Below are 27,171 nucleotides of genomic sequence, written 5' to 3'. Positions count from 1 at the left end.
TGCTCCGTGAACTGAGACATCTTGGTGAATGGCAAAGCCCTTAGTAACCTGTAAAGTGTTCTGTGAACTGACAGGTCTATGGCAAACAGCAAAGCACTTTGTAAACTATAAAGTACTTTATAAAGAGTGGTGGTTGATACTAAACTGGAAAGTTATAAGTTTACCTTATAAATTAGGAAGTGCTTGGTGAACAGCAAAGTACTTTATAAAATATAAAAAAGGAGCTCCGTAAACTAGGAAGTTCTTGTTATTGGAGCAAAGTGCTTTCAAAATTCTAAAGCTCTTTGTAAACAGCGGTGTCCCCAGTAAATGGTAAAGCAATTTGTAAACTGTAAAATGCCTTGAAAATTCAGAGTGCTCGGCAAACAGGAGTGCCTTCTATATGGGAAAGCATTTTGTAAACAGTGGTGCCCTTTACCAAGCACTTTCTAAAGTCTAAACACATCATATATCCCATAGTCCTTTGTAAAGGGCAAGGAGCTGTGTAAGCTGTAAAGTACCACGTAAACCACAGTGTTCTTTGTAAAGGACAAAGCACCCAGCAGGCTACAAAGCAGGGTTCGGCAAATGTGTTCTGTTAAGGGCCAGACGGTGCATACTGTAGGCTTTGTGGGCTCTAGAGTCTCTGTTGCAGCTGCTTAACTGTGCAAAAGCAGCCAGAGACAATATGCCAACAAATTAAGTGTGGCTGTGTTCCGATACAACTGTTTGTGGACACTGAAATTTAAATTTCAGATCATTTTCACATGTCATGAAATCTTCTTTTGATTTTTTTCAACCATCAAAAAATGTACAACCCAGCCTTAGCTCGGGGGCCATACAAAACCAGGTGCTGGGCCGGATTTGGCCCTAGTTTGCCGACCCCCGCTCCAAGGACCCCGTAAGAGACAGGCCTTCGTCACCGCACAAAATCGGAGCCTCTCGGACTGAAGCTCCCTTCCTCGGCAGCCGCCACGCCTTTTGCCAACTGAAAGCTTTTGGTTACTGTCACTTCCTGCCTCTCTCCTCACTGGATCCCTTTTCCTCCCCCAGGTGGTGGGCTCCTCCATGCCACTCATTGGCGACCACCAGGATGAAGACAAGCAGCTCATCGTAGAGCTCGTGGTCAACAAGATGGCCCAGGCCCTGCCCCGGCAGCGGCAGCGGGACGCCTCCCCGGGCAGGGGCTCCCACAGCCAGGTCAGGGCCCTGGCACTGAGCGAGGGCCAGGCTGGCCCTCAGGAGCTGGTGGCAGGCAGGACAGCCTTGGTCATGCTGTGTCACAGAGCTGACGATCAACAGGCTAAGGGCATCACCATTACACACATGTGGTGGCAACTGATAAATAGCTGCCACCCTGAGTTTCCTGAGTACCTCCTGACCCCTCCCCTGGGAACCTGGGAACGAGTCCCCCACCACACAACTTGACATCCCCTCCCCTCAGCCACAAATGCGGCAACACCCAGCACACAGGGAACCCGTGTCACTCTGATTGGCTGATGCTCTGCTGGCTGGTAACTATTTTTAACCTCTCCTGTCCACTCCTCTGCCACAGACTCCATCCCCAGGGGCCCTGCCCTTGGGCCGCCAGACCTCCCAGCAGCCCGCAGGGCCACCGGCTCAGCAACGCCCCCCACCACAGGGTAAGTGAGGGGCTGGCTTCCTGGGCCCCTACTGTCCTGGCAGCCCCTCACCTCTCACTTGCTCACTCTCACATGTGCACTCTTTCTCTCTGTCCCTCAGGTGGCCCTCCACAGCCGGGCCCAGGCCCCCAACGCCAGGGACCCCCGTTGCAGCAGCGCCCAGCCCCGCAGGGACAGCAGCACCTTTCGGGCCTTGGACCCCCAGCTGGCAGCCCCCTGCCCCAGCGCCTACCAAGTCCCACATCAGCGCCCCAGCAGCCTGCAACCCAGGCCCCGCCGCTGAGCCAGGGTCAAGGCCGCCAATCCCGGCCAGTGGCGGGAGGACCCGGGGCACCGCCTGCAGCCCGCCCACCTGCCTCCCCTTCTCCCCAGCGCCAGGCAGGCCCCCCACAGGCTACCCGTCAGACCTCCGTCTCTGGTCAGGCTCCGCCAAAGGCCTCAGGGGCTCCACCCGGTGGTCAGCAGCGCCAGGGCCCACCCCAGAAACCCCCAGGCCCTGCCGGCCCCACACGCCAGGCCAGCCAGGCGGGTCCCATGCCCCGCACTGGGCCACCCACCACGCAGCAGCCGCGGCCCAGCGGCCCAGGCCCCGCTGGACGTCCCACCAAGCCACAGCTGGCCCAGAAACCCAGCCAGGATGTGCCACCACCCGCCACCGCTGCTGCCGGGGGACCCCCGCACCCCCAGCTCAAGTAAGGGGACTTCACAGTAGCCCTCGCCTTGCTGCTCACAAACGGGCTCCTGCACCAGGAGGGCAGCCCCAGCTCCCAGGCTTCTCACAACCAGGTCCTATCCAGGGGTCTCAAAACCCCTCCCCCAAGCTAGCACCCCTCCCAGTCCACAGAGGCTCCTGGCCTCCATCCCAGAGATTTGGTGCCAGAATCCCAGAGAAACCCCACTTTCAGATCACAGTCCTCCCAATAGGCCCTGGGAAAGTCCCCTCGTCCAGCCCCCCTGGGCCCACCCCAGGCCCCCTGTTGACCCACCTTCATTACCTCCCCACCCACTGAATCCTCCTCCCAGCCCATCTGGGAGCCTTCCCTGCCGAACTCCTCCTCCTCCTCCCCAAGCTGACTCCTCCCGGTCCAATTCATAGTCCTCCTATGTCACTTCACACTCTTCCCAGTCGGTCCTCATACTTTTCCTGCAGGCTCCTTTCTGGTCCCTCCCCAAATCCTTCTGGTCCATCTGTCTCCTCCCAGATCATCACAGCATCCTCTCTGCCACTTCTGCTCCATTCCAGACCTCCCCACGCCTTAGCTCAAAAGTCTTCCCTCTCCCACTCAACTGCTCCCCCTTAGACTTGCCCCTCCCGGCCTGTTCTTGGTCCAAGTCCCTCCCCCAGCTCCCTCCTGGACTCCTTGCCCTTCGACCGACCAGAAACCTCCCTGCCCAGGTCTTCACCTTTATATCAAACTCCTCCCAGGCCAGCCTAGAGTTTGAAGAGAAGATTCAGCCCAAGACTCTCTCAGTAATCTCAGACTTCACCCTGGATGCAAGTCCTCCCGCCCGGCCCAGATCCCACCTCCTGGCCCCAGGCTCCCCCATTCCACCTGAGAACCCATCAGAGCCCAGGCCCTTGCTGTGGGGGGGTGGGGCACAGGCACAGCCCCAGGACCAGAGGGGCAGGGCTGGGCCGGGCCTGGGGTAACGTTGTGTTTCTCTCCCCCTCCTCCCTTCCTCTTCCCCCCCTTCCTCCCACACCTCCACCTTGTCTCTCTCTAGCAAATCCCAGTCTCTGACCAATGCCTTCAACCTTCCAGAGCCAGCCCCGCCCAGGCCCAGCCTTAGCCAGGACGAGGTGAAAGCTGAGACCATCCGCAGCCTGAGGAAGTCTTTCGCCAGCCTCTTCTCCGACTGACACCCCACCCTGAGAACCCTCAGGTCCCTGGGCAGCCCCTCTCTGGGCCCTGAATCCATTTCCCACTTTTGGAATCTCCAAATCCCTTGAGAAGCCCTCTCCTGGCTCACCAAGATCCTCCTTCTCATGCCTCAGAATGACCGAGTCCCTGGGGAAAGCTCACTCCTGGTCCTAAATCCAATTCTGACCTTCAGAATTCCCAGGTTCTTTTAGAAGCCCACTCCCAGTCACCTCAAGACCCACTTCTCAGTTTTAGACTCTCCAAATTCCTGAAAACTTCCACTCCTGGTCCCCCCAGAGTGCATTTTCCTTCCCAGAAGCTCCCAAACACCACGCAACCTTTTCTGGCCCTAACACCACTGAGTCCCCTCCTGGAGCCCTAAAACTCCTGGAAAGCCCTATTCCTGGTCTCATAATCTCTCCAGCACACCTTGTAATCCATCGACATTTCCCAAATCTTTAAGAAACCCCTACCTCTGAGCCCCTTGCCATGGCTCTCCCATCTCTGGAGATCCACCTCTTCAAATGCCACCACCCAGCCCCACAAGGATTTCCCTTCACCTCTCCCCCAACCCCATTCAACACACTGAGAGCTCCTCCCACTGCTAGGACCCCTCAGTTCCCCAGGGACCCCCACCCCACTTTTCTGCCTCCGACAGCTGTCTTTAAATATGCAAAATCCACCCATCCTCCCAGAATCCTTTGCACATGGAAGGCCAGTGGTCCCCCACTTCCCCACCTTTGCCGTGACGTCTGTGTCTGTGACTGACGTGGCCTCCTCTCGTGCCGTGCTTGGCATATGTGGTCCTCGTTCATCGTGCCGCCTGTGGTGATGCGTGCAGTGGCGCTGTTTGTGTGGTCCGCACCGCCCCCCAACCTCCACTCCCTGCCTGGACTCACTCACCCTCACCCCTCAGCGGCTCTGAATCCCACGAGAGTCGGGAAGCAAAATAAACAAGCAAAGGCCCAGCAGAATTCTGTGCTTCTTGGTGAAGAAAGAGGGGAGTCCTTGAATGGCGGGGGAGACACAGGGGACCCCCAAATCCACACGGAGTGCTGGGGACCCCAAAATCCAGTGGAAGGCACATGAGGCACAAATTCCAGAGAGGTTCTGAATGGAATCCCTGCCACGAATCCCAGCCATTGGAGATGAAGGAGCTCCCAAATTCAGAAGTATCCCCAAAGCCAAGAGGAAACCAAATTATGGAGAAGGCAGGGCTCTCGGTCTTTGGGGATCCCCCAATTCCAGAGGAACTGGCAAAGCTCATGGGGACCCCCTCATCTCCAGGGCGGGGACGGGGGATCCTGAGGCAGTATCAGGGCAGAGACGAACATTGATTGGTTGGTGGGCAGGGCTCCTTGGCGTGGCGGGCTGAGATTGGCTCCCCGGTGGCTGGGGGTGGGGCCTAAGGCACAAGGCGGGCTGCGCTGAGTAGGCAGGCAGGCAACTCGTCAGCCTGGGTGCGGTGCAAGGAGGGTTCGGACGCACTCCGCTCGATCTTGGGGAGTGACCGCTGCAGTAGCTCAATCGTGGCCAGGATCTGGGGGTGGGGGCGGGTGAGGGGAGGGGTGTTCCAGAGCCGCGTGGGCATCCCAACACCCCCAGCCCCCAGCCTAATGGGGAAGTGCACACACACGTTGTCTGAGCTTTGATCACGCACGGTTCACATTCACACCTCAGAGTCCTCCTCCTCCTCGGGGGTCCAGCCCTCCTACCCGGCCCACCTGGGGGAAGAGGGGCCGCTCCTCCCGCTGGAACTTGAGGCAGTCAGACAGCAGGCGCCGCATGGCCTTGGGGCAGTTGCTGGAGATTTTGCTGAGGTCCGGGGACAGATAGCCACGGCCCACCATAAAGATAATCTGGGGGTGGTGGGTCAGGAATAGGGTGAGCTGGGGGTCTGGGCTGGGAGGCCCAGGGAATTCTGGGTCTCCAGGAATTTGGGAGGCTTCTTTTTGGGGAACTGGGGTATTCTGGATATTGGGACCCAGAGGATTGTGGGTATCTTGTGGATCCAAGGATTCTGGGTCTCTGAGGACTTGGAAGGATTCTCTGCTTGCAGAACACAGGGATTTAAGCTTGGGGGAAGTCAAGGATTGTAGGTGTCTGAGGCCCACAGGATTATGGGTGCACAGGTTTCTAGGGGGCTTAGGGGCCTGGAAAATACTGAGTCTGGGGGAAACATGAAGGTCTGAGTCTGGAGGGAGCTAAAGAAGTCTAGCCCTGAGGAGCTTGTATTTCCATGGGCGTCTGGGGCCTGAGGACTAGGGGTCCATGTGGCCTGTAGGACTGTCAGTGCTCAGGGCCCAAAGACTACTGGTATTCAGAGCCTAGAGGTTCCTGGGTTTCTGAGGGCCTGGGAGATTCCAGGCCTTGAACCTGGAGAACTGTGAGAGTCTGGAGCCTGGATCATTGTGGGTGCCAGGACCCCAAAGTCTGCCAGATACCCAAGGCCTGAATGATTGCGGGCATCTCTGAGTATTCCAGGAGTACGAAGGTGTTCCGTTTCTGGGAGAATGGCATTCTGGGCTTTTGGGAGGTGGGGGATTCTGGGTACCTGGGCCAGAGGAGTGCATGCGTCTAGGAGACCAGAGGCCTTCTGGGTATTTGGGGCCTTAGGGGGATTCTGGGTACAAGGGATTCAGGAGATTCTGGACTTTGAGGACCCAGAGGATTGTGGATGTGGAGGAAGGAGGGGATTCTGGACACAGGAGACCCACAGGGTTCTGGGAGTTCTCAGCCCAGAAAACTGGGGGTTTCTGGGGGGAATGTGGCATTCTTGGTCTGTGCAAAGGCGATCTGGGGTTTGGAGGCTGAGGAGATCCCTCAGCTTGCAAGACTGCGGGTAAGATGTGGGGCTCACCTGGTCACGGCTGCCAATGTGGCTGTAAGGCAGTGAGCCGGTCATGAGCTCATAGAGCACAACCCCATAGGCGTAGACATCCGACTGGAAGCTGTAGGGGTTTGGGTCCTGCATACGGATCACCTCGGCCGCCTTCAGGCAGGGGGGGCCACGGAGGTCAGCAAATGGCTGGCCCACAGTCCCAGATCCCACTAGCCATACTGGGTACAACTCATGTGTCACCCACGTGAGGTGAAACATGAGTAGTCCAGACACCCACACCTGACACAGGCACCCTGTCCCCACTCAGCCCCCCACGTCTCAGCCCAGCAGCCCATGTCCCTACGTGCCCCGGATCCGGCCTGGCCCAACTCACCATCCATAGCACAGAGCCCGAGGGCTGCTCCAAGGGCTGGGCCCCGCTCCACCTCGTCTTCACTGTGGCCAGGCCGAAGTCACCGATCTTCACCGTGAGCCCCTCATGTAGGAAGATGTCCGCCGGGGTCAAGGGCCACTACAGGGACTCCCAATAGCCACGCCTCTCATCCTGACTGGGAGCCTCTCATTAATGCCTCCACACCGGTCATGCCTCTAACCCTGACCAGAAGCCCCACAATGTCACACAAACTAGCCACAACCTTGACTTGGGTGGAGAGTTCCAATTAACACCCCCTACACTTGGCCCCCGTGTGACTCCTGACCAGGAAGCCCCTCTAAGGGCACCCACACCCACCAAGCCTGGGACCCTGATCAGGAACTCCCCGTATTGCCCTCCATAACCACAGCTCTGCAGACCCTGACCAGAGTCCCCAAGAACAGCCCCTGAACCAGCCACAGCCCTGACTGGTCGCCAGGAGACCCCTATTAAAGGCTCCTCACCAGCCACAGCTCTGCCACCTGGCAAGGGGCCATGCCACCCGTGCCCCTCCCTGTTTGTCTCCAGAGAGCCCCCTACAAAAGCCATCCCTCCAAGCCCTCACCCTGTTTGACGCCCCCACCCCAGCCCAGCCCCTGCACAGGGACAGGGAGATACTGTTAGACTTGAGATCTCGATGGATGATGTTCTTGGCATGAAGGTAGCTGTGGGGGTGGAAGGAGATGGCAAATTGGTCGGGGGTTACCTCGTCACCCTACCCCAGATTCCCCAGCCCCCTCCCAGCACCAGACTGGAAGGCTCACTCCATGCCCTGGGCGGTCTGCCGGGCCACGTCGATGAGCTGGACCATGTCGAAGCGTGTGTCCGCCACGTGCAGGTGGTGGTAGAGGCTGGAGCCCTCGCACCACTGTGTGATGATGGCAAAGCCCGGCCGGGTCATGAAGCCCATGAACAGCAAGATGTTGACATGACGCGTCTTCCTGCAGCCAGGGAGGGCGGTATCAGGGCAGGGAGGAAAAACAGCAACTGTCACTCACTTTCTGAGCGTCACGAATGGCGCTTTCATCATTTCCACCCTGTCCTTCACGAGGCTCAGGGCCAGACTGTGGCCAAATTCAATGAATTTGTTTCTGGTTTTCACAGTTTGCTGGACTATGATTCCGTGCTGGGGGCTTATGTCCTGAGCTTCTTCCCAAAAGCAGGAGGGAGTGAGGGATTCCTGCCCCCCGCCCCGCACCCGCTGACCAGCAGCGTCTTAATCATTAACACCTGCCACACCTCTAACTCTGACCACGCCCTGGGCCAATGATTATTTTACAGATGAGAAAGTGGAATGCCACCCTTCTTCATTGACATATCAGCATAATATTGATAAAATGCCGGGTAAAACCATCCATGACATGTAATTATATCCTATTAATCACCACGAGAGGCTTAGAGGTAAAGAGTTTGGGGTTTGGACTCAATTAGGTCCTATGTTCAATCTAGGCTTCCCAGGTAGTCACTGTGCAACCTCGGGAGGACACTTGACCTCTCTGTGCCTCAATTTCCTCAACTGTAAAACTATGATAATTATATTAGCTACTTTATAGGAATGCGGGGAGGAGTAAGTGAGTAAATAATCTGTAAGGTGCTTCGAACAGCACCTAACACACATAAGCACTCTGAAAATTTCACTGTCCTTGCTGTTATCGCTACTGGGGACCTGGGTTTACCTCACAGAAACTCTGTCATGTATGACCACGTCTGCCCTACTTTAGAAGAAAACCTTCATTCCTTACAAAGTATTAACCACAGTCATAATGGTAACACAAATGCAGACAACATCAATGACACTCTGCGATTTTGCTCACGTCAGAGCGGCTAACAGAGCACACGATCATTCTTCAGAGCGGGCCGATTATGGCTAAAACCTTCACATACTGCAAGTTAACAGTGTGCTCAAGTCATCACTATTTCAGAGAGGAACAGAGAATAAAAGTTTTCTTACTGTGGCATCCATTATGAGGATAAATATTAAAACAGCACAAGGAATCATGGCAACATCAACTCTCTAACCTAATTGTGCCCATCTGTCAAGGGGGGAAGCCCACGCCAGCCACCCGGGAGCAGGAGTAAGTGGGGCAGCAAGATGGGAAAGCCAGGGCTCCCAGCATACGTGAATTAATACAGCATTAATGATACATTAAGTAGAGCAACCATTCATTCAACAATGATTAAATTATGGTTCTGATTATAGTTAATAATACTGCTCTTAAAATTATGGCATTACTACAACTAATGACAAGAATGCAACACAATAAAGGTAACACTACTGACGTAGCACAAGCAGAGGGGAAGGACCAAGCCTTCCTGGTGGTGCAGTTAACTGACATTAGGCTAATCACACAAGGACACATGGTGACGTTAATGATGTCCTACAGCCGCCCCCATTTCATAGCAGGCAAACAAGAAGATCCATGTTTTGGAGGCAGAGCCGTTAATTAATATCAATATTAACCCAAACCCAAATAATAACATCATCAGAGGTCCTCTACACATACCCATTCCCCAGAGGGGAAAAAGGCATCCTTCAGAGAGGAACAACCTCGATCACGGCTATAACGCAACCCAAACACGGGCGACGTGCAGGAGGCGCCCTGAGCATGGCCTTGCCCCAGAGAGGCGCCGAGGCTGTGCCCGCCACCCCCGCCCTCGTCCGCACACGCGTGCATCTCACCTGAGCACCTGCATCTCGTTCTTGAAGGCCTGGGCCTGCTCAGCTGTGGGTTGCGCCACCTTGAGCACCTTCACGGCCACATCACCATGCCACCGCCCGCGAAACACGGTGCCAAATGAGCCTGTCCCGATCCTCTTCAGCAGCTGCACCTCGCTGGGTGGCACCTCCCAGTAATAGCCTGAGTCCCGGTACCCCAGATTCTTCTGTGGGCCACATGGGTGGCATCTCAGGGGCCTGCCCACATCCCTCCTCACTCAGCCTGTGGTGCCCCCCAAAGGTTCCCCCTGGAGCTTACCACTTTCTTCTTGTCGTCAGCCAAGGACTTTCGCTCCCGCTGCTCCGATGGGGACTTGGAATGTGGGGACTTCCTCCCCGAGGACACGCTGGCCGGGCTGGGGCTCCCCCGGGAGGCTCCATCACCACCACTTCTACCTCCAGCGGCTGTGGTTGTGGAGAGGGTGTGAGTGGAAGCAAGTGGGGTGGCGGGTGGGCTCAGGGCGCAGGCAGTGGGGGGCTCACCATCGGTGCTGAAACTCTGGGCAATGGAAGAAGAGGGATGGCAGTCAGAGAAAGGACGTGGAGGCCAACAGGAATGGCTCTCCCCTCTGCAATGTGCTCCCCGGTGACTGCCCCCCGACACCAACCTGGATGAGGCTGGAGTCCATGGGAGCTGTGGTGCTGACCATATGGACGTTGGGGGTGGAGGTGGAACGGATGCGCTGGAGGGGGGCGTTGGCCGAGGCAGGGAAGGGGAAGTGCTCAGGGTCCCGGTGCTGGGTGCAGGAGCTGGCAGGGGAAAGGCTGTGAAGTCACTGTCGAATGAATGGGAGACCCAGTAAAGCCGCCCCTCGCCCCTGTGTGTTTAGCTCACACAGAGGAAACGTCCACTGTCATTACTATTATTCATTTCTTCCAGAAACATTTATTGAGTGCCTGCCATGCGCCAGATACCATTCTAGGGAATGGAAATAAAACTGAGGGCATAACAAATAAAAATTCTTGCCCTCGTGGGGCTGATGTTCCAGGAGGGAGAGAGAGAAATAAAAACCAAATAGTTAATATGTCCAATGGCGATAGGCGCAATAAAGAAAAAGATAAAGCAACGTAAGGAGATAGTGTCCCTGGCGATGTCAGGAAAGGCTTCTCTGAGGGGGTGACATTTGAGCAAAGACCTAAAGGAGGGACAGTGAGCCACACAGATAGCAGGGGAAAAAGTAATATATGATATTTCATAACTAAATGTACTATTCAAATATATTATGTATTATATAATATACAGCATATTACCTATATTAAAAAGGCAATGTTTCAAAATATACATATTACAATAATGTTATATATGTTATACATATACATACATGTTATACATATATGTTATATATAATAACGTTACAAAAACATTTCTTAATGTTCCCTTCACCATCCTAAAATGAAATTCCTAAGTAATTAACCCACATATACCCATAATTAAAAATAACACAATACCCTAACTTTACTATTTTCTATACAGTAGTCCCCCCTTATCCATGGTTTCACTTTCCCTGGTTTCAGTTTTCTGCAGTCAACCACAGTCCGAAAATATTAAATGGAAAATTCCAGAAATAAACAACTTATAAGTTTTAAACTGCGTGCCGCTCTGAGCAGCGCAATGAAATCTTGCGCTGTCCCGCTCCATCCCACTCGGGACGTGAATCATCCCTTTGTCCAGCGTACCCACACTGTATACCCAACCCATCCGTTAGCCTGTTAGTTAGGAAAGAACATAGTATCTACAGGGTTCGGTACTATCCGTGGTTTCAGGCATCCACTGGGGGTCTTGGAACGTCCCCCCTGTGGATAACCGGGGACTACTGTATTACATAAGAATATATGATGTTCTACATTATATAAAAATATAACATGATAGCATAACAAATATACCATATAAAAACACATTATAAAATATACAATATAGACATATAAATACATATTATATAAACTTATGATGTATTAGAACAATAATATATTTTAATATAGAAATACTATAGTATTATAATGCTTAACATAAAGGAGAAATAAAAGGGAATCTATGATAGAATAATATGTATTTCAAAGTGGAAAGGCTTGAGCATGGTTATACTAGAATGATTAACAAAGTAGTTAGATGCTCATATATATATTTATAATTAAGAAGAAGGACTTATTTTGTACCAGATCTGTTCTAAGCACTGGACATGTCTTAACTCTAACCCTCACTGGAAGCCTATGTGGCAAAAAGTATCGTTATCCCCTCTTTACAGATGAAAAAACTAAGGCCCAGAGAGATTAGGCCACTTGCCCAAGGTTCCACAGCTCCACGCCCTTACTCGCACTTGTAGGTACTCAATAAATGTTTGTCAAGTAAGCGAATGAATAAACCACGGCTTGTGGTCTACAGGAGCCTCCAGATCTTTCTCCTGACAGTAGCCCTTTGGCTAAGGCATCCCTACCTGGGACCCTGAGGGGTTAGCGGCTCATTCAGGGGGCGGTTCGAGGGAGCCTCGTGCTGTCTGGAGCCTCCGGACAAATCCTGGACACTGTGGTAGAACCTTGAGGGCATTAAGGGTGTAGAGCAAGCGGACATGGGTCAGCTGCCTGTAAGAGCCTTGTGGCTGGGCCTCTGTCCTCCCCATCCCCCACACATCCCAACCCAGGCTCACTGTCGGCGGTTGGTACTCATGTCAACACAGACTGTGGGGACCTTGGAGGAACAATGCTGGTGGAACTTGTAGCCACAGGTTTGGCAGCGGAAGCCATGGAACAGAAACTTAAGGCAGAAGTCGCAGAATGCCAGGCTGAAGAATGTCTTCCGTACCTGCTGCCACAGAGCGGGGAAGCGTGAGGCCCGCTCAAGGGCCCTCCCCCCAGGCCCGTGGTCTGCCCCCACCATCCACCCTGCACTCACAAAATTGTGCATGGTCAGTGGGACGTCTTCGAGGACCTCCACGATGAGCTCCTCGCCATCCAGGGGGGCAATGGCCGTGTCCCAGGCAGTAACTGTCTTTCGCCTGCAGGAGGCATGGAAGGGAATGAATGGGAGGGTAGATGGGGGCCATGGGGGGGCAGGGAACTCCTAAAAGCCCCTCCAAGCCTGCCATCCATGGAGTAATATCGGCTTGTTTAATTCTCATCACAACAACTCTAGGAACTAGTTGCTATCCTTATCCTCATTTTACAGATGGGGAAACTGAGGCCCAGATGGATAAAGTGACTAGCCCAAGGCCACAAGGGATTGTGAGTCGCAGGACAGTGTGAAAAGTCCATACACTTAATCACAAGGCAAGGAGCAAAATGAGACAGTGAATAAACAACTAAATCTCAGAAGTGCTAAACCAGGCCCTGAAAAGCACTGGTGAGGCACTGAAACAACAAACAAGAAACAATGTATGAACCGAGTGAAAAAATGAAGGAGCCCCAGGACAGAGGAAGAAACGGAATGTCAGCAAGGCCCAACTCGTCAGACAGAGAATGGGGCAACGGAGGAAGGAGAGAGCTGAGAAACTGACGAAGCAGTCAAAGAATGAAACAGATGAACTCCAGGAGGAGGTGATGGAGCACAGTCGGGACCTGGGGGCCAAGGAGAGAAGGAGCTGCTGACCTTCCAGGCCCAGGAACTAATGAAGTAATGACTTACAGATTCACGGAACGAAGAGAAGACTAATGGAGACTCCAGGACAGAGCGAAGGAGGAGTCAGATGACTCTGAGGAGGGGCTGGGAGGAGGGATGGGCGGATGGCCACCCAGCAGGGGGATGGGGATGCTACACTTACCCCTTGATGAGCCGGTAGACCACACAGCAATCCTGATTGAGACCTCGCACCTTGAGGGCCTTGTCTAGAGAATCGTAGACACTCATGCCATCCCGGACAGTCACCTGTGTGTGTGCGCAGATGGGGGGGGTCAGTGGCCAACAGGGGCCCCAGTCGACTCTCCTATCCCTCTGCAAAGGCCTCCTCTCAGCCGGCGTCACCCTTCTGACCCAAGATTTACAACTGGGCCCATCCCTGCCCACTGGTCATTTTGCTCCCATCAGACTCACCACCGTGCGTTGCTTGTTGGGCAGGTACACTTTGACGGTCCCCACTGCCCGGGATGGCTCGGCCCCGTTGGCAGGGGGGCCCCGTGGTGACTCCATGGAGCCTAGAACTTTGTCAAGATGGGCTGAGGTGGGGCTGGGCAGGTGCCATGGGGCTCCTAGAAGACAGAGGAGGAATTCAGAGGTCCAATAATCATAGCCTGGAAGCGAAGGCAGAGGACAAAACAAATTTAATCTCCGAGCTCCCTGTAGCCTAATTTCCACACAACAGCCCAAAGGATCCTGTTAACACCTTGAAGCAGATCCAGTTCCTCCTCTGCTCAGCCCCTCATGTTTTGCCTCACTGTTAAGTGCCAAGGTCTCGGATCCACTGCATAGGATGGAGTGGGGGTGGGGGACAACACAATGAGAGGCAGTACACAAATCTCTGTGCTGGGGGCTAACAGGGAAGTCTGCACACACTGCACTGGGGCGTGTCAGGTACATAATGGACATGAACAGGCTGTCCCGGCTTTTTAATGGAGAAGGGGGGTTACCAGAAACTGGTGAGGGAGGAGTCAGAGACTGGGTGATGGCGAAGGAACGAGGATCATCAGATATTGCCCTTAATTTGGGGGAAATGGGAATTGCACTACACAGTGTTCTTAAGGGCACTATGGGCATCCCCAAGCCCTGGGCTGTAATGATGGTGGGCTCACAGACATGGTGGTAGGTGGCTAATGGGAGTCATGAGACTGTGATAGGGAGTTCATAGAGGTTCAGCAGACACTATGCTGAAGGGAGATGTAATAGGGGTCACCAGGAACTGGAACAGGGAGAAGAGTGGATAATGGGGATCACCAGACATCGTCATGGGGAAAAGGAAGGTAATGGCGCATCACCAGACATTGCTGAGGTGAGATCAATGGAGCTAAAGCCGGGGAGTCGGGGAGGGGGCCTCCAAAATTCTCCCTGACAACTAATGAAGGGGTCACAGACATTTCTGGCTTGGGGAGGGAGGGTTAAGCAGGAGTAATGGGGGAATCCTCAAACATTCTCCCACTGGGTCAGACATTGATCCAGACTAAGGAAAGCGAGTAGCGAGCAGCGCCTGCACGCACTCCCCGCTGCCGGTAAGGAGTCATCATCAGACACTTCAAGGAGGTTAAAAGGGAACACGGGCAAGACACCCCACAGCCCAAGCCCCTTTCGGCCGGCCCCGCCTACCGAGGGCCTTCTAGCTCTGCGCAGGCGCGCTGCCACACGCGGCGGGCGAAACCATCCCCCGCAGCCTTGCACCTCTATTCCTGTCTACCCCCCCCCCCCCCCGCTGTCGAGGATGGTCTCGCCCCGGGTCAAACCACTCCTCCGGTTCCGGGCGGGGGGCGCCGGGGCCCAGGCGCAGCCATCCTGGAGCTGAGCTTTCGGTACCGGCTCCCTGCCCATGCCCGGCGGTCGCTCCAAAAACCTAACCCTGCCAGGCCCGCCCTCACCTGTCACGCCGCTACGGCCGCCGCCGCCTCCATCTTGGGCCTGTCTTCTTGTTTCCTCGCAGAGTCCGCCTCCACCGCCCCTCGGGCTTTCGCCATTGGCTCCGCAGGACTCAGCCCTCCATCCTTATTGGGTTAGGGTCACGCCTGTCAAGGCGGGACCGGCGGAATGTGGGTCGTGTTCCGGATTAGGAGGGGCTGCCTGAAACGTCAGGGTCTGGAGCAAATTCGCACGTCCTGAGTCGCGCAGGCGCAGTCGATAGAAAACCTATGAGCCACGGGCTTTAACCTCAATCGTGCCCTGGAGAAATAAAGCAGGGTTTTTTTAATCGGTCACTTGGCGCTGACTTTAGGGGTTCCTGAATCTGGGCGGGGAATTCTTAAGCGCCCTTTGTGCTCCAGTGACCTGGAGCCTTACGTACCCATTTGGGATTTTCCTGTGCCTCAGTTTTACCATCTTTGAAATGGGTTGGAATCAGACGAAATATCTGCCACGTTCTCCAATTCTAAAAGACTGTAGTCATAGCCTTTGATAACAGCAGGTCTCTAGTGTGGCCGGCGCTGGGGGTCTGGCCCTAGGAGGGTCGGCCTGCTGTTCTGAGAGGCTTCCTTTGGAATGCAGTTGATAAGGATTTTGAAAGACTAGTTATAGATGGGCAGGTGTAGAGGGGCGGGAAGCGTGGACCTGGAATGGGGCACAGCTCAGGGAAACGTGTGGAGCTATTGTACGGTAAATACAAATGTTTTAAAAGTTGAATTTTCCCTGGTGTCAAAAGTGAAAGAGACTTTCCACCCTTTCTTTTCTTAGAGCATTTCCTTTAGAAAACTTGTAAAGGTTTTCTTTCCCTTCGAGATGTGTGTAAATCTTTTTAAACGCTAAATAGGCCTCCTGCCAGTTTTACTACCCAGGCCTGTTGTTCTTAAGAACCTTGGAGCCATCTCTCTGAAATGTAAACATCAACGAAGATAGAGCCCCTATCTCCATGTCTCCGTGGGAATTTGACCTAGGCGGCTGGCTCCAAGTTGTTACCTGCTTGTCAAAAGAAATAACGTGTTTTAATTTTCCTTTGGATAAAGGCAGGTGACTACCACAATTACCAGGTGAGTTTGACATGCACTATGTGTAGCAAATGGTGCTGGCAAGTTTTCTTGCCTGAGGACAAGTTATCGTCTTTCTTGAGGACGTGTATGTAATGGGTTGTATCTGCCCGGCTATGTAAGAGGCTGAGGTTCCTTTCTGTCTTCCCAGTCTCTTTAGCGAATTGCTTGTGAGGTGCAGCGCAGTCTGGTCTAACACTTACTGGATAAGAAAACTAGTCTATTCTTTTCTACCTTTGTGGAGAGGATTCACTGGGTTGGCACGAGATTTTATTTTGAATTATTTCCCCAACAGTATGAATGGCCTGTTGTGTTTGAAGTGACGACATTCTCCTGCTTGGAACATCAGCATCCCTGTGTGATGAAATGGGAAAAATCAGAGGAAGGTGTCTAGGTGAGGGGACCTCAACATGCTTCAACTTGTATTTATTAAGTGCTTTCTCTGCCTATCAGAAGAGAGACAAAAGTTCTGCTTACTGGACTGTCGTATAACCTCCGTTTCCCATCCCCTTTTCTATTCGAATCTTCACCATTTGATGGCTAAAATTAAAAAGACTGACAATACCACATTTTGATGAGAATGTGGAGCAACTGGAACTTTCAGACATTGCTGTTGGGAGTGTAAAATGGTACAACCACTTTGGAAACAGTTTGGCAGCTTCGTCTAAATTAAACGTAGACATACCATGCAATCCAGCAATCTCACTTCTAGGTAAACTAAAACATATCTCCAATGGTGTGCTGGTAAATGTTTAACAACCACCTCTCTAGGAAATAAAAAGCTCTAAAAAAAAGAAAAGCGTTTCCTGGGGCTGGCCCCCTGGCATAGTGGTTGAGTTCGTGCACTCTGCTTTAGCAGCCCAGGGTTTGTGGGTTCGGATCCCGGGTGCAGACCTACACACGGCTCATCAAGTCATGCTGTGGCAGCGTCCCACATAGAAAATAGAGGAAGATTGGCACAGACGTTAGCTCAGGGCCAATCTTCCTCACACCCACACAAAAAGAGCGTTTGCCAACTATGGTGTGAATACTCCCAACATGGCTTATGTCAAACTACTAATATGACATCACTGAAGCAGAGTTAAGAACAGATTTGCAGGGGCTGGCCCCGTGGCCGAGCGGTTAAGTTCGTGCGCTCCGCTGCAGGCGGCCCAGTGTTTCGTTGGTTCGAATCCTGGGCGCGGACATGGCACTGCTCGTCAGACCACGCTGGGGCGGCGTCCCACATGCCACAACTAGAAGAACCCACAACGAAGAATACACAACTATGTACTGGGGGGCTTTGGGGAGAAAAAGGAAAAAATAAAATCTTTAAAAAAAGAAAAAAAAAAAAGAACAGATTTGCAAAATCAGCTTGGGTGAGCCGGGCACAGCATGCTACTGCAATATGTCCACGCAAAAACTTGTACTCAAATGTTCCTATTAGCTTTATTCATAATAACAAACAAGTGGAAACAGCTCAGGTGTCCAACAACGTAAGAATTGACAGAGAAACAATGGGATCAATGAAAAGGAACAAACTACTTCACACGTCTATGACTCTCATAGACATAAGGTTGAGTGAAAGAAGCCAGACACAGAAGAGAAATACCGTATTATTTCAATTGTATGAAATTCTATGCCAAGCAACACTAATCTCTAGTGAAGGAAATCAGACTAGTTGTCTCGGGGGAGAATGACGGCGAAGGGCATAAAGGAACTTTTGGAGGTGATTGCGCTGTTCAGTATGCATTTGTCAAAATTCATTGAACTCTATACTGAAAACGGATACATTTTATTTTATGTAAAATATACCTCAATTAAAAAGTGCAGGGCCAAAAACATGGCTTCAAACATAATTCTAAATATTTTGATGGCTTACAAATTCTTATTGGTTAGAGAAATTCTTTTTAATTCTCTATCCTGAAATTGAATCACTGGACCCTGCATCCCGAACTCCCAGCGCAGGAGGCCTGGCGGCAACCTGGGCGCTAGACGGGGTCAGGAACAACTCCTGTGAGAGCTCAGTCCGGGGCTCCAAAATGCTCGCCAGGAGGAAGAATAACTTGGGGGATGGGGTGAGTGCACTTTAAATTTCAGTTCATTTAAATATTACTTAATTTGTTGAAAAACTTTCATTGCTAGGCAGTATTTGAAGACAGATTTCTGGCTGCGTTGCACACCGTTTACAAAAAGACGAACAAAATCCCACTGTAAGCTCACTGCGCATGTGCTGTGCGGGGAGAACGAGGCGGGGAGGGGGGAGGCGTGCGCGGCCCACTCAAGGGCAATCCTTTCTCCCAAGGACTCATAGACTCGCTCCAAACCCATCCCAACTGGCACGTCAGCCAAGTACCTCACAGGTACCTGACAAGCCATGACGGCCTTTGAAGTCGACTTGGGTTTTTATCGTCATCATCACATTAAAACCATCAGAAGCACCATGTGTTAAAACAAAAATTAAAACCTGAACTAGCTCATTCTGGTTTCCTGACATGCCCCTGGAAATTATCCACCTAGAAATCTTAAACAGTTTTTAAGTGGTTGTTGGTTTTTATTATTCTTGATTTTAAATTCTTAGAAACGTATCTGAAAAAAGTACAAAAATCTGTGTTCACCAACGCTGTTCTAATGCTATCCATTTTACAGCTGAGCAAACTGAGGCTCAGGCTGCCCTAACCGGAGGGATGGCGGAGAGAGCGCTCCAGGAATTCGAGTCTGATAAAAAGTGTTTGAACGAGAGTGCAGGCCAGAGGCACCTCCTTAAGGAATCTTGGATCCACCCCAGCGGGCCTGTGCCTCTCCTCTAAGACCTGCCACTCCCATTTCCCAAGGCCACCGCCCTCGCCCGCTCCTGCGGCCGCCTGGAAAACGCCACCTCTGAGACCCCATCGCAATGCCTCCCTCTCAGCTACCCATTTCAAGAGAGAAGAGCACGCACACACATTTCACTGAGGGCCAGACCGAGGCTCAGCTGGACGCCCTACAGGCCTGACTCAGCGCCCTCAACTATGGGTCCTGAGGCCACCGCAGCGGTCTGCAGGGAGCCACTCTGCGCTCCAGGCCCCCGACAGGCAGCGAGGTCAGCCAATGGCAATGCAGCGGAGGGCGGGCTTTGGGATGCCGCAGGCATTTGATAGGCTCTACCTCACCCCCGGCGTTTAGCAGTGAGAGGACCGCGGACTTCCAGACTCCGAGAAGCGGCTGACAGACCAAGAGCTGCGCACGGTGGGTGGGCTTTGGGCCGTCCCAGCCAATGGGAGGTGGTGCGGGCTTGAGACTTGCTACAAACGAGCCACTTAATGTTATTTTTAAATTAGTGGCAATGCAACCGTAATTGTTCCATCTAAAGCAGAGCTTGGAAGTTTCCACTTCTGAATATATTTCTCGAAGAGATTTTTAATACACAACCACGGAGTCAAAAGTGGGGGAAATTTACAAGTGAACCTACACATTACTTTTAACTTTAATTTTCCTTATTAAAAAGTCTTTCCTAACCAAATGCATTGAATAGTAATTTGAGTTTGCAATCCCCGTGATCCAAATTGAGGAAGGGTTCTTTTGTTTTGAATTAATTTTTTTAAAGACTATTATCTGCTATATACGGTACTTCCATTTTTTCACAAAATTAAACGAACATGCAGGTTGGTGTATTTTCAATTTCCAAACCCAAGAATCACATGAGTAGAAAAAAAATGAGTTGTCAGTTATTTCTCAAAAAAGCTGGGGAAAAAAGAAAAGAATAATTAAGCCAAATAACAGTCCTGCAATTTTGTTATTAAAGATTTGATCTGATGAGGAAATCTTTTGGTAAGTATGCTTATTTCTTAGAAATAAAACTCAAGTATGAAGATATTTAATAGTCAAGCAACGGGATCAATATAAACCTACAAACACTGAGCAGTGGAGCCAGCGTTGAGATGCCATGGACAGTGACAGTCACCTCTGGCCCTCCCTGGTGGCTCCCTTGGTAAGGATCACTATTCAATATGGTCAGTAATAACTTTTAAGTTTTTAACTAAACAAACGAACAAAAAGCAGTTTCCCAAAAGGAAGTGATTCTGAAGTGTCTGCTTTTGGTTTTCATCAGAAATGCATTTGGTAAAAATCTTCTCAAGGTTAGCACATACACACTGTCCCACGGGCCCATCATAGATGAATAAAAAAGCTTAATATCTGTTGGTTTACATCACACATTTTTAATAAATTTCTATTCAATTTATAAAACCATTGTAAATGACATTTCAAACAAAAGTACTCCATTATAAATGAGATTTCAGACAAATGTACTCCAAATAAGTTTTCATTATTTTTGGATAAATGACCCACATGTGATCTTTGCTATATCATTCTTGATACAATGCATGTATTATATATAGTCCTTTGTATATATAAAAGAATTCCTCAGGGGCTGGCCCCGAGGCCGAGTGGTTAAGTTCTCGCACTCTGCTTTGGCAGCTCGGGGTTTCTCCGGTTCGGATGCTGGGTGCGGACCTAGCACCGCTCATCAAGCCATGCTGTGGCGGTGACCCACATGCCACAACTAGAAGGACCCACAACCAAAATATACAACTATGTACTGGGGGGCTTTGGGGAGAAGAAGGAAAAAAATAAAATAATAACTCAGTTTTTGTGCCACTCATGTAAATGTTGTGTACCGTCATGGAGTATGAGAAAATCCATTCTGAAGTTACCCAGAATGCCTTAGGACTTGACCACTTGTCTAGTTAGAGTGTGTGAGTATCCCCATGTCCTGCTGTGTAACTGCGTGACCTTGGACAAATTGTTTCCCCTGTCCACGTCTCAGTTTCCTTATCTTCAGTATTTTTTTTAAAGTACTTCCGTCGTAGGGTTGTAGTAAGATTCTGTGAACTAATCTATATCAAACTTTACACAGTGCCTGATTCACAGTGACTATGCAGTAATTATTAGCTATTCCTGTTATCACTATCATCACCACTGATATTATGAAAATATCAAAGCAAAGATCTATATCCCTTGGCAGAACTTGTTGTATGATGCAGGTTCAAGGATGTTGACAGGGTTACAAGATATTAAACATCCCAAAGAATCCAATATGAAGGCTAATTTCGGAAGGCTCAGTCCCAGGGTCGACAAATGTTTTAGCCATCCTGGTGGCCTGCGGGTACTCAGCTCAGGCAGTGCTATGGCCTTGAGAAGGTCAGCTCCCTTCCTCCCCTTCCCTTTCCTTTTCGCAGATACCCTTTAGAAGGTTGATGAAATTCCCTTTTATCCTAATTTTCTGGGAGTTTTTATCGAAAGGAATGTCAGATTTTGTGAAATGCTTTTCTGCATCTTTTAGATGATCATATGATTTTCTTTTCTAATTTGTTATGGTCATTGTGGTGAAGTACATTGATTGATTTTCAAATCTTAAACCAATTCTGCATTCCTGGGATAAACCACACTTGATCGTAATGTATTGCCATTTTAATATCTTATGGAATTTGACTCGCCAAAATTTTGTTTAGAATTTTTGCTCTATGTTACTGAAGGGTAGCAGTCTGTAGTTTTCTTTTCTGGTAAATTCTTTGTCTGATTTTGGTATGAGGATAATGCTGGCTTTCTAGGATGAGTTGGGAGGGATTTCCACCTCTCCAATTTTTTGCAAGAGTTTTGTATAGAATTGTTATTATTTCCTCCTTAATGTTTGGTAGATTCACCAGTGAAACCACTTGGGCCTGGAGTTTTCTTTGCAGGAACATTTTAAACTACAATTTCAATTTCTTTGGTAGATATGGGGCTATTCACGTTATCTTCTGGAGTGAGCCTTGGTTGAATTTGCCCATTTCACCCAAGTTGTCAAATTTATTGCCATCAAGTGGTTTATAATATTGCTTTATTATCCTTTTTAATATCCATAGAATCTGTAATCATGTCACCTCTTTCATTCCTGCTTTTGGTAAGTTGTGCCCTTTTTCCCCTCATCAGTCTGGCTAGAGGTTTATCAGGGTTTTTTTTGAAGAACTTTATTTTTTGTTTTTAAAGATTGGCACCTGAGCTAACATCTGTTGCCAATTTTTTTCTTCTTCTCCCCAAAGTCCCCCCACGTACATAGTTGTATATTCTAGTTGTAGGTCCGTCTGGTTGTGCTGTGTGGGACGCCGCCTCAGCATGATTTGATGAGCAGTGCCATGTCTGCACCCAGGATCCGAACCTGCAAAACCCTGGGCTGCCGAAGTGGAGTGTGCAAACTTAACCATTTGGCCATGGGGCCAGGCCTCTCTCTGGTGCTTTTCACTTTTCTGTTTCATTGAGTTCTACTTTGATCTTTATTAGTTCCTTCCTTCTGCTTACTTTGAGTTGAATTTGCTCCTCCTTTTTTAGTTGCTCAATGTGGAAGCTGAGGTCATTGATTTGAGATTTTTCTTATTTTCTAATATAGGTATTTTCCTCAAATACTGCATTAGCAGCATCCCACAAATTATGATATATTTTCCTTTTTGTTTAGTTTAAGATTTTTAAAATTTTCCTCTTGATGTCTTCTTTGATCTGTAAGTTATTTAGAAGTGTGTTATTTCATTTCCAAATATTTGGGGGTTTCCCAAGGATCCTTCTGTTATGGGTTTCTGCCTGCTGGATCTGTCCTTTGCCCAGAAAGGGGTGTTGAAGTCTCCGACTAGGATAGTGGATTCATCCATTCTTGGTTTCTAATTCAATTTCCTTTGGGTCAGAGAACGTACTTTGTATGACTTTAATCCTTATGAATGTATTGAGACATGTTTTACGGCCCAAAATATGGTCTATTTCGGTAAACGTTCCATGTACACTTGAGAAGAACGTATATTCCGCTAGTGTAGGGTGGACTGTTCTGTACAGGTCACTCAAGTCAAGCTGGTTAATAGTGTTGTTATAAACTGCATTGCATTCCCCCAAATTCATATGTCGAAGCCCTACCCCCCAATGTGACTATATCTGTATATGGGGCCTTTAAAGAGGCGATTAAGGTTCAATGAGGTCGTAAGCGCGGGACTCTAATCCAATCGGACAAGTGTCCTTATAAGAAGAGGGAGAGATACCAGGATGCGCACACACAGAGAAAAGGCCATGTGAGGACACGGCAAGAAGGCGGCCGTCTGCAAGCCAAGGAGAGAGGAGGCCTTAGGAGAAATAAACTTTCCAACATCTTGATCTTGGACTTCCAACCTCCAGAACTGTGAGAAAATAAATGTCTGTTGTTTATACCACTCAGTCTGTGGTATTTTGTTATGGCAGCCTGAGCTGAATATTACAGTGTTGTTCATGTCTACTATATCCTTGTTGATTTTCTGCCTACTTGTTCTATCAGCTTTTGAAAGAAGGTTATTGAAATCTCTATTTCTCCTTGCAGTTCTATCACTTTTTACTTCATGTATTTGGCGCTCTGTTATTAGGTGCATAAATGTTTAAGATTGTTATGTTTTCTTGATTGATTGCTTTATAATCATGAAATGACCTTCTTTTCTGTGATATATTCTTTGTTGTGAAATCTGCACTGTGTGACATTCATATAGCCACTCCAGCTTTCGTTTCACTAGTGTTAGCACAATGTATCTGTTCCCATTCTTTTACTTTTAACCTATTTCTGTTTTTATATTTAAAGTGTGTTTCTTGTAGGCAGCACATAGTAGTATCTTGCCAATCTGTGCCTTTTAATTTGAGTGTTCAGACCATTTATGTTCAATGTGATTATTGATATGGTTAGGTTCTAGTCTATCATCTTGCTATTCATTTTCTATTACAGTCATGCATCACTTAACGATGGGGACATGTTCTGAGAAATGCATCATTAGGCGATTTTGCCATTGTGTGAACATCAGAGTGTACTTACACAAAACTAGATGGTATAGCCTAGGTATAGCCACACCTAGGCTCTATGGTACTAAGCTTATGGGACCACCATTGTAAATGTGGTCCATCATTGACTGAAATGTTGTTATGCAGCACATGGCTGTAGTCCCTTTTCTGCTTTTTGTGCCCTTTTCTCTCTTTTTCTGTCATCTTTTGGACTGAGTATTTTTATGATAATTCCATGTTATCTCCTTTGTGGACTTATGGACTATAATTTTTGTTATTTTAGTGGCTGCTTGAAGCTTTATAGTAAACATATTTAACTTATTATAGTCTACCCTCAAGTGACAATATACCACTTCATATATAGCAAAAGAAGTTTATCATAGTATCCTTCCATTTCTTCCCTCCTGAGATATGTGCTATTGTTGTCATGCATTATACTTTTATGTATGTTATAAACCCTATATACATTATTTTTTTGTTTAAACAGGTAATTATCTTTTAAAGATATTTAAATAATATTCTAAGAGGTTCAATATACAAAAGCTTGTATGTTTACCCATGTAGTTACCACTTCCAGTGCTCTTCATTCCTTTGCGTAGGTCCTGATTTCCATCTGGGATCATTTGCCTTCTGCCTGAAGGACTTCCTTTAACATTCCTTGTGGTACAGGTCTGCTGGTGAGAATTCCTTCAGCCTTTGTATTCTGAAAGCACCTTTATTTCTCCTATTTTTAAAGTTATCTTTGAAATTAAACTTTTCATTTTGAGATAATTGTAGATTCACATGCAGTTGTAACAAATATTACAGAGAGATCTGTATACCCTCTTCCAAATTTCCCCCAATGGCAACATATGCCAAACTCTAGTACACTGTCACAGCCAGGAGGCCTCCTTAACTTGAAGAGTCCCCTGGGCTCACCTCATTCCTGGCCCTGTGCTGCGGTCTGGAAACTCCCTCAAGGCAGTAAGCTGAGACAGTCACAGGGCTCACCTGCTTTACTTCCTGTTTCTCAGGGATCACTGTCCTTCATTGCCGGATATAGAGTGTCTTAAAAACCATTGTTCCTTATACAGTGCTGTATGTCAATTATAGCTCAATGAAACTGGAAAAAAATTCTGGTTTCATTTATATCGTCTGAGACTTTTTGGTTCTTTCAGATGGGAGGTTAATTCTGGTCTCCGTTACTTCATCTTGGCTGGAAAGAGAAGTACTTCCTCCTTTTCTTAATCATTTCACACAATCTGCCAAACCAAGACCTTGGTGTGTTTTCCAAAATAATGATCCAGCTCTGGCCAAAGTCTCTTTGAAAGCGGCTGTTTCCCTGAAACTTTTGTGGTTTTTCTTTCCCACACTGGCAGGAGAAATTTTTCCACACACAGCATCCTTCCTCTTGAGCCCTGTCTGTCATCCCTGGGTTTAATTCTAGGTTAGCAGTTAAGTGCTTGATATAGAAACAGTCTAGGGGCTGGCCCTGTGGCCTACTGGTTAAGTTCGTGCACTCTGCTCGGGCAGCCCAGGGTTTCATCGGTTTGGATCCCAGGCACGGACATGGCACCACTCATCAGGCCATACTCAGGCGGGGTCCCACAAAGCACAACCAGAAGGACCTCCAACTAGAATATGCAACTATGTACCCAGGGGCTTTGGGGAGAAGAAAGAAGGAAAGAAAGAAGGAAAGAAAAGAAAAGAAAGAAAGAGTCTAGTTATTTATATGAAACATAAATACCTTCAGGCATAGAGAGAATATTCTCTGAGCCTTCTGAAAAATCTTTATTGTGCTGCGGAATTCCATACTCAGCTTTTATATTTAAAGAGATTTTACCAATATATTTATGGGGAACAAATGCATCTAGTATGTTCAGCTTGTTGTTTATGGAAGAGAATGAAGGCATCTTCACCATATGTTATGAACTGAATGTTGGGTCCCCCCAAAATTCATATACTGAAGCTCTAACTCCCAATGTGGCTGTATTTGGGTATGTGGCCTCTAACGAAGTAATTAAGGTTAAATAAGGTCATAAGGGTGGGGCCCTGATCTGATGGATTAGTGTCATTATAAGAAGAAACACCAGAGAGCACTCACATGCTTCCTCTCCTTCTCTCCCTCTCTTCTTCTCTTGCTCTTGCTCTTCTCTCTCCCTCCTTCCCTCCCTTCCTCCTTCTTCCCTCCTCTTCACAAAGAAGAGGTCATGTGAGCCCACAGTGAGATGGCAGTCACCTATGAGCCAAGAGAAGAGGTCTCAGAATGAAACCAACCCTGACAGCACCTTGACCTTGGACTTCCAGCCTCCAGAACTGTGAGAAATAAATACCTGTTGTTTAAGCCGCCCAGTCTATGATATTTCATTATAGCAGCTCCAGAAGACTAATACACTATATTTCTCATTCAAGGATGGGAATCTGAGGACATTTATTCCCTCTAGATTACACAACATTTCTGTCTCAGATTCCTGTTCTCAATAACTATGTGAACAAAGCTGATGTCATCAAAGGGCATGGAAGGAAAATATTTAAAATGTCTCTTTATCAGTATTCCCTTGGGAAATCACTAAAAAATAACAAGTTCTTGGTATTCACAAATGCACACTCACTCAAAGAACCTTTGCAATTTTATAGATAATGCCTAGTTTTCCAGTCTAAATATCATTCTTTCTCATGGGCACCCTTTTGCAATACAGAAGGAGAAAGAGATGTCTTGTGGCAGTAATGTAGAGCGAGGTGTCCAAAGTCGGCATCAATTCAGGCAGAAGTTGGCAAAGATGAGGTTGGAGGAAGTGAAGAGAATCAGACCCCCTTTCTTCCCTCCATGGTCCCAAGAATGAGGAGGCCGAACTTGCCGGGGGACTGAATGAGGGGACATAGACCTGCCTTTGCCGACAGGGCCAAGTCCAGCTCTCTAAACCTGTGTCCACTCCTTTATTCCCAATCTTGCTCCTGTAATAATGTCATTTGTATTGTAATATTAGAAGAATTTTAATCCATACTAAAAACATGTGATGCTGAAGCTATTAAGAATGCCACAAGGGCCAGCCCTGTGGCCGAGTGGTTGAGCTCACGCGCTCCGCTTCAGCGGCCCAGGGTTTCACCGGTTTGGATCCTGGGCGCGGACATGGCACCGCTCATCAGGCCACGCTGAGGCGGTGTCCCACATGCCACAACTAGAAGGACCCACAACTAGAAGGACCCACAACTAAAAATACACAACTATGTACCGGGGGGCTTTGGGGAGAAAAAGGAAAAAATAAAATCTTTAACGAAAAAAAAAGAATGCCACAGAAGGATGAGTTTCTCTTAAAGTTTTCTCTTTAAAAGTTCAAGCTCCCGTGGAAATGGCACTTCCTAATTCTGAAGAGCAA

The 27,171-nt window shown here is 49.0% G+C and overlaps 2 protein-coding genes across 4 annotated transcripts in view; one reads left to right on the top strand and one right to left on the bottom strand.

Annotated features, from left to right (window-relative positions):
• The window catches only part of SYN1 (synapsin I), a 44,568-nt gene extending 40,110 nt beyond the window's left edge, over positions 1-4,458 (top strand). The window contains exons 10-13 of one of the 2 annotated variants that reach the window (XM_070606462.1): positions 1,033-1,179; positions 1,535-1,622; positions 1,723-2,314; positions 3,348-4,458. In XM_070606462.1, coding sequence (XP_070462563.1) covers positions 1,033-1,179; positions 1,535-1,622; positions 1,723-2,314; positions 3,348-3,483 — 963 coding nt within the window. In that variant the 3' untranslated portion in view covers positions 3,484-4,458. The remainder of the gene's footprint in view (positions 1-1,032; positions 1,180-1,534; positions 1,623-1,722; positions 2,315-3,347) is intronic. The other variant, XM_070606463.1, reaches the window with a different exon arrangement.
• ARAF (A-Raf proto-oncogene, serine/threonine kinase) lies at positions 4,449-15,082 on the bottom strand. 2 transcript variants are annotated; one of them, XM_070606475.1, is made up of 16 exons: positions 14,945-15,082; positions 13,476-13,672; positions 13,207-13,310; positions 12,342-12,444; positions 12,097-12,251; positions 11,887-11,985; positions 10,063-10,204; positions 9,938-9,953; positions 9,714-9,859; positions 9,419-9,621; positions 7,503-7,679; positions 7,357-7,403; positions 6,700-6,818; positions 6,345-6,476; positions 5,209-5,343; positions 4,449-5,024 (listed from the first exon to the last, which is right to left on the bottom strand). In XM_070606475.1, the coding sequence occupies exons 2-16, from the start codon at positions 13,569-13,571 to the stop codon at positions 4,890-4,892; spliced, it is 1,809 nt and encodes a 602-aa protein (XP_070462576.1). In that variant the 5' UTR covers positions 13,572-13,672; positions 14,945-15,082; the 3' UTR covers positions 4,449-4,889. The 2 variants fall into 2 exon arrangements, with proteins under 2 accessions (XP_070462576.1, XP_070462575.1); XM_070606474.1 differs by having other exon boundaries at positions 13,476-13,630.
• Between the last annotated feature and the right edge of the window lie 12,089 nt (positions 15,083-27,171).

This window comes from Equus przewalskii, chromosome X (genome assembly GCF_037783145.1).
Source record: "Equus przewalskii isolate Varuska chromosome X, EquPr2, whole genome shotgun sequence".
Lineage (NCBI taxonomy): Eukaryota > Metazoa > Chordata > Mammalia > Perissodactyla > Equidae > Equus > Equus przewalskii.
The sequence above is the reverse complement of the archived record's forward strand: the minus strand, read 5'-3'. Positions and strand labels throughout refer to the sequence as shown.

Excerpts from the sequence above, each read along its gene's own strand:
- ARAF (XM_070606475.1), bottom strand. The coding sequence starts at position 13,571 with ATGGAGTCACCACGGGGCCCCCCTGCCAACGGGGCCGAGCCATCCCGG. Across the intron at positions 5,344-6,344 it reads ACATTGGCAGCCGTGACCAG|ATTATCTTTATGGTGGGCCG; the intron begins GTGAGCCCCACA and ends CACCACCCCCAG. Across the intron at positions 5,025-5,208 it reads AGCGGCCCCTCTTCCCCCAG|ATCCTGGCCACGATTGAGCT; the intron begins GTGGGCCGGGTA and ends CCCCACCCCCAG.